This window comes from Armigeres subalbatus, chromosome 1 (assembly GCF_024139115.2).
Source record: "Armigeres subalbatus isolate Guangzhou_Male chromosome 1, GZ_Asu_2, whole genome shotgun sequence".
NCBI classification, from domain to species: Eukaryota; Metazoa; Arthropoda; class Insecta; order Diptera; family Culicidae; genus Armigeres; species Armigeres subalbatus.
This window is the reverse complement of record NC_085139.1, coordinates 247104305-247117379: the sequence shown is the minus strand read 5'-3', so window position 1 is coordinate 247117379 and position 13075 is coordinate 247104305. Positions and strand designations below refer to the sequence as shown.

General features: G+C 39.6%; 1 protein-coding gene across 17 annotated transcripts in view; it reads right to left on the bottom strand.

Moving 5' to 3' along the window:
• The window catches only part of LOC134206396 (neurobeachin), a 486080-nt gene that overhangs the window by 368866 nt on the left and 104139 nt on the right, over positions 1 to 13075 (bottom strand). For 16 of the 17 annotated variants that reach the window (XM_062682098.1, XM_062682101.1, XM_062682099.1 and 13 more), the window contains exon 2: positions 10708 to 10785. The exons of the other annotated variant lie outside the window; for it this stretch is intronic. In XM_062682098.1, coding sequence (XP_062538082.1) covers positions 10708 to 10785 — 78 coding nt within the window. The remainder of the gene's footprint in view (positions 1 to 10707; positions 10786 to 13075) is intronic. 17 annotated transcript variants of the gene reach the window in all.

Below are 13075 nucleotides of genomic sequence, written 5' to 3'. Positions count from 1 at the left end.
TGTCCGGTATTGGGAGATGTCGTGCGCTGGGAGATCTCCCCCTAAATAGTTAATGAGCCACCTCACGAAACGATCTTTTACATACGGGGCGATTTCCATACAAACTTCAAACTGCTCGTACTAAGTTAAATTACAACCAACTCAAATGAAAATTTTGGAGGTTCATCAAAACAGCAAATGTTATCGTTCAAGCATAGGGGAGCGAAAAGTCAAATTTTTAATCACTCTAAGCTCTAAGCAAATAAATTATTATCTTATGATCTGCTTTACGTAGTTTACGTCGGGCGGTCGTATCTTGTATATAACCCTTCTGATTTTTTTTAACAAACTACTCCCCTAAACGCACCTTCTGACTGCGATTCCCGGAAGTTTGCAGCTACTAACAGAAATTCCTGCCATTGTTTATTTTTTACCCTTTGCAAAATCCAAACATACTTTTGACGTACCAATGAAACAGGTCTCGAAATGATGTTTGGAACAGTTTTTTCATCAAATTTTCACGGTAGGTAATCATTTAATGTTGAATAAGCATAATGCTTATGAAAAATCGATGGAAGACCCGTTTTAAATTTTGTATTTCGCTTGGTTGGAATTCCTCCGCTTTTCCAACCCATCGGGGCAAATAGAAATGCGTGATGCGGGGCAAGTTGAAACAACGTCACCCTCGCAATTAAAGGTAATTTTTTTTTCCAGAATTCAACATGGTCCGTCATTATATTCGGAAAACATAAATTTTAAAAAGGTCCAAACTTCTGAAAATGAATTTAATGAATTTTCGCCCATCCCGTCATGAATGCCCATCCAGTCCTACATTCTCATGTTTAAACTGCATGGTCTAGTTCTAGGATTCTTAATCTACTTTTCCTCGTAGTGAGCACTGGCTCTCAAAAAATAAAACTTAAAGCATGTAAATATTTCGTAAACTCCCCCTTTCACTTCCCCAGCAAACTGTTTATCCAATCGAGTTTTATAAAAAGTTTATAAGTGAAACGCTGGTTAATTAATGTGCATTTAGGAAGCAGTCCCAACCGAATTTATCAAGCGCACAATTCAAGTTGACCAAATTAAATGAACCATCCTGAAAAGTAATCCGAGTGGTCAGCAGTAGGAGGTAATCAATCTGATAAATTTTCAGCGTAGTGTGTTCTCTAGAATTTGGTCCCCCAAAATTATGCTTGTGACTTTGTTGTATACTGCCCTTATTCGCATAAGAGCCCCATGTCAGTTTTCTCCGACTTGAGTAATTTGCCGTTGAATTTTTTTAACTTCATTTATACGGAGAATTTTGTATTTTTTGTAATCTAATCAATAGAAAAAGTTGCAATCTCTCGAAAAATTTGACATAATATTCTTTATCTGTACATATTGCTATGAGCCAATAAAATGGACCATAATAGAGTTTTTTTTTTGTATAAAAGAGTGTCAAAATCTGGAATGCGACTTTTATGCGAGTAAATATCAAGATGAGGCAACACAAGTGGAATTTGATTTTCCAATTTTTAAAACAAAAAAATACTATTTAACCAGTTTTTTTTCCTAAGCAGGAGACAATCTTAAGCTATTTTTTGTAAGAAAATCAAAATTGTCAAAATTTTACTTGGGACTCTTATGCGAATCTTGGCAGTATAGTCACCTTTACAATTTCGTGTATCTTGAGCCTCACTGAGTACATATATTTTGTTGTTAATACGGAAAAATTAGCTTATGCCTGTAAAAAGCGCAGTGTTTCAACTTGCCCCGATACGCGGGGCAAGTTGAAATGATGTATATAAAAAAGTAATTTCAGTATACAAAATATTTATAACTTTTTTTGGTAATGTTGCTTATTTTTTATGTATAGTCTTTGGCCCGAACTAGCAAACACCGCAAACGGATTCAAAATTTATCAAAGGGTGATTTTTTTACAGCACTTCAAAATTCAACTTTGAAAAAACCGTTTCAACTTGCCCCTTTGTACCTTAGTTTTGAAATTGGATTTCCTTATTACGATTGGATTTATCTTAATTTTATCTGCATGATTCAAGGACAATCTTCTTCCATTTAAGGTTACTAACAACACATGTTTGACTAATTTCGACTGATTTTCGATCCTATACCGGTGCACTTATAGTCTACTAAGTAGGTATTTAGATTAACATAATCATCGATGATCATGTTCGAAAAAGACGCGCAGTTCTAACCCGGACTTTAACAAACAATGTTGGACTTTTGCGGTGCGGAACCATTCGCAACAATCTCAGGAAATCTCATAGGCGTTTCCATCTCATGCTCGTGAAGTGGAAATGTCGTACAAGTCGCTTCTCTCATCCTTATACAACGACTTCATCGCGAAGATCGGAAGATCCAATTGAAAGTTTTCTGGGATTTTGACAAGAAACGAACACCCACCAAGTGTGAACTACGAAGACAACATCGCCCACACCAACACTGAAGCTGTCAACCTTTTTGCGGATTTCTGTGACCAATTCGTCATCTGCACTGCGGTAACAACTTCTTCGCACACATTCCCACTCATGACATCGCTTTGCCCATCATTCAGTTTTCCTCTGATGAAGTTCAAGATGCCCTCTTGACAGTAATAAAGGCGCTGGCACGGATTTTTTGGATCTAGTGCCCCATTTCAAATCCGCGAAGAAGTAATTACAGTAATGGATCAGCTATAATGAGGAGCAATGCGCACCGGCGACCTCTAGAGTCAGAAATATTCATGGAATTTTCGCGAATGAAACAACTTTTGCAAGTTGTTCCAAGGAGGAGGTCTTCTAGGAATCCTCAGAAGGTTCCTTTAGTAATTTTTGAGTATGTTCTTCAAGTAGTTCATCCAGAAAATCTCCCGCAAGTTTCTGTCATTCATTTAAACATGATTTGTTTTGGAAAATCATCATTCATCATTTCTCCAGAAATTCCCCAGTGTAGCATTCGGTAAAATAGCGCAACCCACAAGATGGGTACTCAGAGTTACATAGAAAGATGAGAGAGCATTGGGCTTAGATCTGTAAATAACAGGAGGAATAAATCAGTTCTTGACGATCTGTGAACTAAACCAGTTTCTTAACTTGCTCCGAGAAAACCTTTTTATAATGTTTTACTAAGATAAAACAGTGGCGACGAGGAGAAATATTTTTTCAGCATACTCCGTTTTCTTCCACGTCCACCGGTGAATTTGGTAACTTTTGGCGTGATTTCCTGCAGTATAAGTTGATTTAAGTCTTTAGTGAAAGGTTGCCGTTTATGAAAAAGTGATTTACCGTAACGGAGCTGCAATGGTGATTTTTTCTCATTTTCTCGATCTAGAAGTGCAACAAAATTTTCACTCTCCTGTGTTATTTGGCGATTTTTTTATTCCTTTAATGGAATTCGCACTTCAACATTCTGGAGAAATAAAAGCGTACTTTTATTTTGTACGATTATCTTATGAACAATTGAGATAAAGGGCTTTTTGTTGTCCTCCATTAAAACTCATTGTATTTTATTACAATTAACATTTTTTTTTCTCTTTTTATCTGCAGCGAAAATCGCCTCAGCACTGTCAGTATCTACGGTGGTAGCGAGGCGGTAAAATACATCCACACCACTTTGCCGATTGACACTGGTTACAAGCTGAGACGAGACCTGCAAAGACGGCTTTCTTTTTCCTTGTTTTGACACTTGTTCTTCTTTTCATCACAGTTGATCATCAATTCTCAACTGTTTCCTTGAGTGTTTCACCTAAATCCCGGGTAGAATCTTCTGAGCACAATAAACGTGTTTGCAATTTACGAATTTGTAAACTTATTTTTATAAAGATTTTCCTATCGGAAATAAAACATGTATTTATAACTGTTTAATTTTCGGTTTCGGTTTGGTGGTCATTGTCGGTGACCTGGAGGCTTCGGATTCGGAAGTTCGTGGAAGTTTGTTACTGCCGCCAACCAGAGAGCTATTGTTGCTGGTGGTCTGTTGGTGCTGCTGGAAATTTGTTGTTGCTGCTGAAGGTCTGTTGCTGGTGCCATTTTTGCCATTCTTATCGGTCTGTTGCAGTTACACGCTTTCGCCGATAAATTTTGGTGTTTTTATTGGATCAACGTCTTATTCGTCTGTGATTTTGTTAGATCAGCCGTAGACCGTAGACCTAAAGGGTAATTTGGAATTATGTGTGCTTTTATAATCATTTTTGGACTATAGGATGTCCTTGACAACTACTACCGAACCATATGTGACGCGAGGGCCTGATTTAGGGGGGGGCGGGGGGGCCATGGCCCCGGGCCTCCACAAATCTTATGTACCAAAACCAACCTATTTTGTACATTTTGGGGCCCCCACATACTGTCGGCCCCGGGGCCCCCTTCCGGCTAAATCCGGCCCTGTGTGACGGGTACAATCCTTTTTTCACAATATTTGGAGCAACTTGAGTTCTTATTTGAACATAATAACTATTCTCAGGATAAATATAAAATATAGTTTTTGGCCGTGTGTGGCACGGAAATATTTAATCAAATAAAACTTCTATTTCCTGGTCAAAATGTCAGGTATTTGACCTATAAGCAAATAACGGATAAATTAAACAAAAGATACGACAAAAAGGAGTTAGACGTTATACATACGTATAGATTTTGAACTCGCAGACAGAGCCAGCATGAAAAATCTGAGGACTTTGTGCTTTCTATAAAATAATTGGCTGAACTTTGTGGTTTTGGAGCTTTTAACCTTTTATAAGGCAGTGGCAACTATATTGCCACCAACAAATTATATTTTTTTCTATTTATTAACAAGAGCTCTGCTTATAATTTCCCATGTGGTGGCTTTATTTGCTTCCTAGTAACACCCCAGATGAATTTGAGCCATAAAAAATTGAAATGTAAATTTGAGAACAGTTTTTTTAAGAACAGATCGTAAGTTTTGAGTGAAAGAAGGATTTTCAGTTATAATTCGTTAAAATAACGACAAAGATAAATTTTTTCCCGTTGGTATCAATTATTTTGAATCTCCTGTGTAAGATTATTACGTGATTAGCGTGAAAAAAGCTTTGCCTTTCTGTATATTTGGTTTTTGGATTTTTGACGAAATTGTGTTTTTTTTTCCAGGTTCCCCCCTTGGGAACAAAAGCGCAAAACAATTTTTTTCACTTATAATGCGTTTTCCAACTAGGACTCTTCCCAAAAAAATGTAACGTGCCTTAATTTGACTGGTTTAACGTAAAACCTATTTTTTAAAAATCTTTTATTTATTTTTGTTGTTGCCTGTTTTCCCGCTTGCCGGGCAGTGGCAACTATATTGCCACCAAATTTTCAATGTTTCTGAACTATTAACAAACATACATTTGAGTTCAATACCATGTCAACATTGTTGTTTTTGTTAATTTATTGTTTAGATTCGTCTGCCTTATAAAGGGTTAAAGATCGTGCTATCCGTGATGCCCTGGTGATAGGGACATATGACCGCCAAATGCAGAAGAGGTTATTCGACGAGGAAGATTTGACAGCAGCGAAAGCAGAAAAACTGATAGTCAATCAGGAGTTGTCATCGGATAGGACACGGTTTGTAAATCGTGATGATGAGCAAAGAGGTAGTATAGTAGCCAGGTTGGGTAGAAGAGTACAGCGAGGCCCATCTCAGCAGATGAATAGCAACAGAAATAGGAGCTTTGATCGAAACCGACCTTACTATTCCAGGAGCAGAAGTAATGGTAGAAGAATGTTAACGCGGGTAAACCTTTTACCTGTTCGTTTTGCCACAAAACTGGTCACACAAAAAAGTTTTGCTTCAGACTGAAGAGAAAGAGTCCTCGTAAAAAGAAGCAAGGAGTAAAGTTTATTGATTCACCCAATCCTGCTTCTCATACGTCCGGGTTGTTCAAAAGGCTTAAGGCCGAAATGTTGAAGATTCAGATGAGGAAGACTCGCCCTGTATGATGATCGCGGCTAAAGGGTATGCAAATGAACCATGTTATGTAGAAGCGATTATTGAGGGGAGAGGATTGGCTTTGGAGGTGGACTGTGGCTCAGCTGAGAGCGTCATTTCTGAGAAACTTTTTATGCGTCATTTTAGTAAATATCCCATTGGGCGTAGAAGCTCTAAAAAAATCTACAATAAACAGTATAATAAACATAAATTACAAAGATCTCAAAACATTTTTCTTCTGTTTTGATACACTACAATGTTTCACCAGCCTGTTATATACTTTAACGCTAAAGCTGAATTCGCCGATTCTGAACATATGTGAGAACCGCGCGATCTCATTATAAAAATCAGCATTGTAAAAACCGTACTGAGCACCTTATGCGAGCACCACTCGCGCTCATTACAAAATCAAGCAACATTTAGTCGCACTGAGCACTTTATGCGAGCACCACTCGCACTCATTACGAAATCAAGGAACACTAAGTCTGCATGTTGAAGATAGTCATTTTCCAATAGAGTCCTAGTTTTAAAATTGGTACTACAATTAATATAATCGGCGTAAATAAGGCCCAAGGTGTGTCAGGAGGGCTTGGCCCTGCCAAGACCCACTTGTGGCTACCTTCTGAAATTTTGAAAAGCGAGTTCAAAAACCCAACTTAATCCACCGAGTAGTGATACTGCCTTTCTCGCACTTAGCCAAGACACCAACCTTATATGGCGCTAATATAGTTAAATGTACAATTTGCTTAATAACTCAATAAACGCAACGGTCAATCGTTATAAAGTTCAAAAATGATCAACTCGGCTTTGCCCCCTTGTCGAATGGAACTTGTTGCGAGAAAATCGGTTGAGGATTACTATATGAAAAGTTGTCTAATGTTTTTCCTAGCTTTTGTGCACATACATACACACATACATACACACGGACAGACAGATATTTGCTCAGCTCGTCAAACTGAGTAGATTGGTATATAACATTATGGGTCTCCGAGGCTTCTATAAAAAGTTCGTTTTCGTAGTGAAATGATAGCCTTTCGGTACAACTTTATTGTAAACGATTTTAATTTTTTTTATTCAGGTTTGGAATTTTATCACCATTGTTCTACATACATTGAATCGTATGACTTTTAAGAAAAACTCCCGAAAGCTATAAGTTTTTTTTATTACGTGAAATATTTATGATTTTCTATTTCAGAAAAAGTCCTCACAATCTCTTCGTATTTTGTAGAGAAAATTCTTCCAGAATATAATAAACTCACAATCTCCTATATCTCTTCAAATAACCTAATTTCGAAATTATAGAAAAGTATCCTAATCTGATTCCATAAGACTTCGCAAATACTGAAAAATCTATCCTTCTCGAACTTCAACATCAGATTTTATTTTTTTAAATTATGAATTCACATTTGAAATGTTAAACGTAGTTTCACTGTTATGACCAGGTAGCATTAATAAATCCTCGGGAATCCATAATTATTATGAAGCTTCATGGAATTAATTCCACATCCATTCCACAAAATCTGCAAATCTGATTCCGAAAACCTTGTGCATAATTCGTAAAAATGCTATAATAAACCACATGCAGTTTATACGCGATTACAAAGCCTCAAACTACCTCACTCATTTATTTACAATTATTACAATGCGATATGAAAAGTAGTCACCGTATTTTTTGCAATCACACCATTATTGAAAACTAGTTGATTTTTTTTCTCAGTTGAGTAATGTTAATAACAAAACAAATGACCAACAAAAGAATTAAAGCAGTGTCCTATTCCTATATCGACTAAGAAAATTATCTCTCAACAGCTGGAGTCATGCTCCCCATAGACCGGGACTATATATAAACTATAGTTACGACTATGAACAAAAGTTACGTTTGATAACTAGTCAGCCTAATGCCGACCTATGCCTTTTCTCTGGTCCGACTTTTCAAAAAATAAGTTTTCACCTCTCGTAAAATAAGTCTTTTAATATACAACTTTAAAATTTGGGGAGACCTGATCCCCTTTTTATGATGTCTAGGCAATAAATATTTTTTTCTGACAACCCTTCATCAAATCTGTCAAATCTACAAACATTTAGAAGCCTGAGAATTTGCCAATTTTTTTGAATTTTTTCGTCAAATTTTTGTATGAGTTACTAATGGGGGATCAAGTGCCCAAATTGATGGAATGTTGACATTTTCATCAGTACAAATCATTAAGCATTATTTATGGCTTTGTGCTGTGAAAAAACAAAAGCATTTGGCCATTGTTATGAAAAGTTGTTCAAATTTTGCGTGGCCAATAAAAAAATCTTAAGGAAGGTCAAAACATACAAACCAGAATAAATAAGGTTGTCAATCTACAAAATGACTTACCACATAAAGGTCATTTATCTAGAGGATCTATACTAAAAAATACGCTAGAACAAAACTACTTTAGTCCCTGATAAAACAGGGGGTGATCAAGTCTCCCCTGGGATCAAGTCTACCCACCTTCCCCTATTGTGGGAATAGGTAAGCGGGAGTCTGCCGGAAAACTATCACTCCTGTCTGCGATGGTTCACCACATGTATTTGACTGACGGCAAATTGCCACGATTGCTTTGATTGATATTTTGGTGGCTCTCCGTTGTCGTTCATATAAAGCCTACTTCGATACTTTCAAATCAAGATATTTCCTTTCCATACTTAGGGTCACTCCTGACGGAATCCAAGTTCCAAAGTGCTCGCGTTTTCGGGGGCACATCACTCGATTCAGAGGCGGCGCACAACTGTCATTTTTGTTGATTTAGCTTTGCTGCGTCGCAGCATGCGTGAAATAATAAAAATGACAGTTGTGCGTTGTTTCCGTATCGAGTGGTGTGCCCCCGAAAACGCGAGCACTTTTAATCTTGGATTCCGTAAGGAGTGACCTTAGAACAGTAGAAGCATAAGTACTAGAACGCAAGTGGCGCTGTAGTCATTAAAAGTTTTTTGCTAAAATATGCTTGCACAAGCCAAACTTGTCGGTTTGTTATGCATAATGTTGTAGTGCATGTTTTGTTTCATTACCAACATTGGTTCGACACTTGTAGTACCGGTACTTTGGCTGCCAGATCAAAGTGACCTAGATGTTAGTCACGCGAACAGGAGCGACACTAATACTTATGCATCTACTCTTAAAACCCAGTGCCATTTCACTGCCACACAGGACTAACGGAAGATCTTTACTTCATTGTGTTGCATTGCGGAAAGGATTTTGTGCCCCTAATGGGTCGTAGCTTGATGTCTTTTTCAGCGGATGGAGGAATACTTTTGAGAGGCCAGTTGTGACAAGACCATTTGTAAATGCGTTAACAGTAGATGAAGCGAAGGAGGATACTATAGCTGACGTGAAACATTTCTTTGGGTGGACGGATTGTTCGGCGCAAAAGCGCCAGCTCAAAATCCCAGCAGACCCTCGCCGACAATCAGCTAAACGTTTTGGTTTAATCGGAGAGGATTCCAACACAGAAGTCCAGCCCTGTTGCAGCGATAATGCCAAGTCAAACAGCATGAAGCGTAGAAGGATTGACGACGATGAGTCTGGAGAATCAGACTTGGTAAGTAAACGTAATGCGAAGAAACGAAGGAAAGATGATTATATGTATTATTGAATTACTTTTAAGATTATTAATATTTTCGAATTGTATAAGTTAGTAAATGATTGAATTCATGATCGATTGAAGCTTAAAAAGCAAAATATTGCGTTCTGATTAAGATTTTATGGGCCTAGTTTCTTTATGCGCGGTAGATAGGAAAGATTTCAGTATAATTAGGTACTTTCGCAATGGGAAAGAAGTTGTAGCATTCGGTAAAATAGCGCAACCCACAAGATGGGTACTCAGAGTTACATAGAAAGATGAGAGAGCATTGGGCTTAGATCTGTAAATAACAGGAGGAATAAATCAGTTCTTGACGATCTGTGAACTAAACCAGTTTCTTTACTTTTTCCGAGAAAACCTTTTTATAATGTTTTACTAAGATAAAACACCCAGCAGTCTTTAAATATTTAGCAGTTCTCCGAGAATAGTTTCGAGATTTCTCCCCGAATCTCTCGGGATTTTTTTTATTGGAATAACCCCATAATTTCTTTTGTGGTTTAATTTTAAAAGTTATTCCAAGAGAATTCTACGGATTCTTTCAGATGTTGTTATAACATTTTTTCTCCGGGAAATCCTTCTGAGAAAAAAAATCATTCCTGCAGGATTTTGTCAAGAGATTCCTGTAAGAAAACTGGTGGGAATTTCAGGAGGAATTTCTTCGACTGCAAGTATGAATCCCCGAAAGAAATTCAGAAGATGGCGAGTTCTATTTACGATTCGGTCAAGGATGTTTTCGAGTGGGCTCCTTGGGCGTAGTTGTCAAACAAAATACATACTCTTGCAATGGTGAGCACAGAAAAGCTTTGAATTAATAACTGAGGAAATGCTAATAGAATACTGAATTGAGCAGTTAGCCAAGTTCCATCTAGAATGTTCTTCTTTTTCTTCTTATTGGCATTCCATCCTTAAACTGGGATAGAGCCGCCTCGCAGCTTAGTGTTCATTTAGCACTTCCACAGTTATTAACTGCGAGGTTTCTAAGCCAGATTACCATTTTTGCATTCGTATATCATGAGGCTAACACGATGATACTTTTATGCCCAGGGAAGTCGAGACAATTTCCAATCCGAAAATTGCCTAGACTGGCACTGAGAATCGAACCCAGCCACCCTCAGCATGGTTTTGCTTTGTAGCCGCGCGTCTTACCGCACGGCTAAGGAGGCTCGTTTGCTATTATTAAGATTATTTTTGGAACTCATTATTTAGGATTAGTACTTACGTTTAGCTGCTGTATATATTTGAATTGGGATACGTTTAGGAACCATCTTTTGTTATTGAATTCGTTGATCGGTCGGACCTACAATATAAATTTAGTATTAGTGCATTGAATTTTGGAAAGTGAATTGGAAGTTATTTAGCATTAAGGGTGTTCATATTTTCATTAATTTTTAATAGAAAAGTATATAATTCTATCGCCACCATGGCGAACGCTTCTTGCCATTGTGGTCTAGGGTCGTACATTAATCCTAACGATCTTCTACCGGATGAAGTACAATACGAGTTAGAAATACGCAATATTAATATGACTCAAGCACCAATGCAGGAACAACGGGGAGAGTTACGAAAAATCCAGTTGGAAGAGCTTCAACACCCACGGTTGATTACAACTCACAAGACCATAGAGGATCGGAAGTATCGGTAATCCAGGTGAAGTTAATAATGCTTAGACAAGATTTTGAAGTTCAGGGGGGGGAGCAGGCCTTGATTTCGTGACTACGTCATATTCGTATACGGGTTAATCGCCGTAACGCGTTTAACGAGAGGCAGTTAAAATTAAAGGAAGAAGTCCTCGATGAAATCGAATTTTTTTTTGACACTTTTGGTCATCCTGAGGACCGAGTTCCAACGATGACCACTGCTAATAATCATCAAACCATGCCACTGAGGAATGCCTACCGAAGGAATTTCCTGAAGTATTTCCGGAGGAATTTCCTGAGAAACTTCCGGAGGAATTCCTGATGGAACTTCCAGAGGAATTTTTGGAGGAACTTCCGTAGGAACTTCTGGAGAAACTGTGGGTGGAATTTCTGGAGGAACAAACGGAGGAATAACTGGAAGAACTTCCGGAGAGACCCTTGGAGGAATTCCTGGAGGAACTTCCGGAGGAATTCTTGGAGGAACTTCCGGAGGAATTCCCGGAGGAACTTCCGGAGGAATTCCCGGAGGAACTTCCGGAGGAATTCCCGGAGGAACTTCCGGAGGAATTCCCGGAGGAACTTCCGGAGGAATTCCCGGAGGAACTTCCGGAGGAATTCCCGGAGGAATTCCCGGAGGAACTTCCGGAGGAATTCCCGGAGGAACTTCCGGAGGAATTCCCGGAGGAACTTCCGGAGGAATTCCCGGAGGAACTTCCGGAGGAATTCCCGGAGGAACTTCCGGAGAAATTCCGGGTGGAACTTCGGAGGAATTCCCGGAGGAACTTCCGGAGGAATTCCCGGAGGAACTTCCGGAGGAATTCCCGGAGGAACTTCCGGAGGAATTCCCGGAGGAACTTCCGGAGGAATTCCCGGAGGAACTTCCGGAGGAATTCCCGGAGGAACTTCCGGAGGAATTCCCGGAGGAACTTCCGGAGGAATTCCCGGAGGAACTTCCGGAGGAATTCCCGGAGGAACTTCCGGAGGAACTTCCGGAGGAGCTTCCGGAGGTACTTCCGGAGAAATTCTCAGAGGAACTTCCGGAGGAATTTCCGGAGGAACTTCCGAAGGAATTCCCGGAGGAACTTCCGGAGGAATTCCTGGAGGAACTTCCGGAGGAATTTCCGGAGGAACTTTTGAAGCAATTCCTGGAGGAACTTCCGAAAGAATTCCTGGAAGAACTTCTGAAGGAATTCCTGGAGGAACTTCCGAAAGAATTCCCGGAAGAACTTCCGGAGGAATTCCTGGAGAAACTTCCGAGGAATTCGGAGGAACTTCCGGAGGAATTCCCGAGGAACTTCCGGAGTAATTCCGGGGGAACTTCCGGAGGATATTCCGGGGGAATTTCCGGAGGAATTCCCGGAGGAACTTCCGGAGGAATTCCCGGAGGAACTTCCGGAGGAATTCCCGGGGGAGATTCCGGAGGAATTTCCTGGGGGACTTCCGGAGGAATTCCTGGAGGAACTTCCGGAGGAATTCCTGGAGGAACTTCCGGGGGAATTCCTTGAGGAACTTCCGGAGGAATTCCTGGAGAAACTTCGGGAGGAATTCCAGGAGGCACTTCCGGAGTCATTCCTGGAAGAATTCCTGGAGGAACTTCCGGAGGAATTTCTGGAGGATTTCCCGGAAGAATTCCCGGAGAAATTCCTGGAGGAATTCCTGAAGGAATTCCCGGAGGAATTTTTGGAGGAATTCCCGGAGGAATTTCTGGAGGAATTCCCGGAGGAATTTCTGGAGGAATTCCCGGAGGAATTTCTGGAGGAATTCCCGGAGGAATTTCTGGAGGAATTCCCGGAGGAATTTCTGGAGGAATTCCCGGAGGAATTTCTGGCTGAATTTCTGGAGGAACTTCCGGAGGCATACCGAGAAGAATTTCCGGAGGAATTCCTGAAAGAACTTCCTGGAGGAATTTCCGGAGGAATTCCTGAAGGAACTTCCGGAGGAATTCTTGGA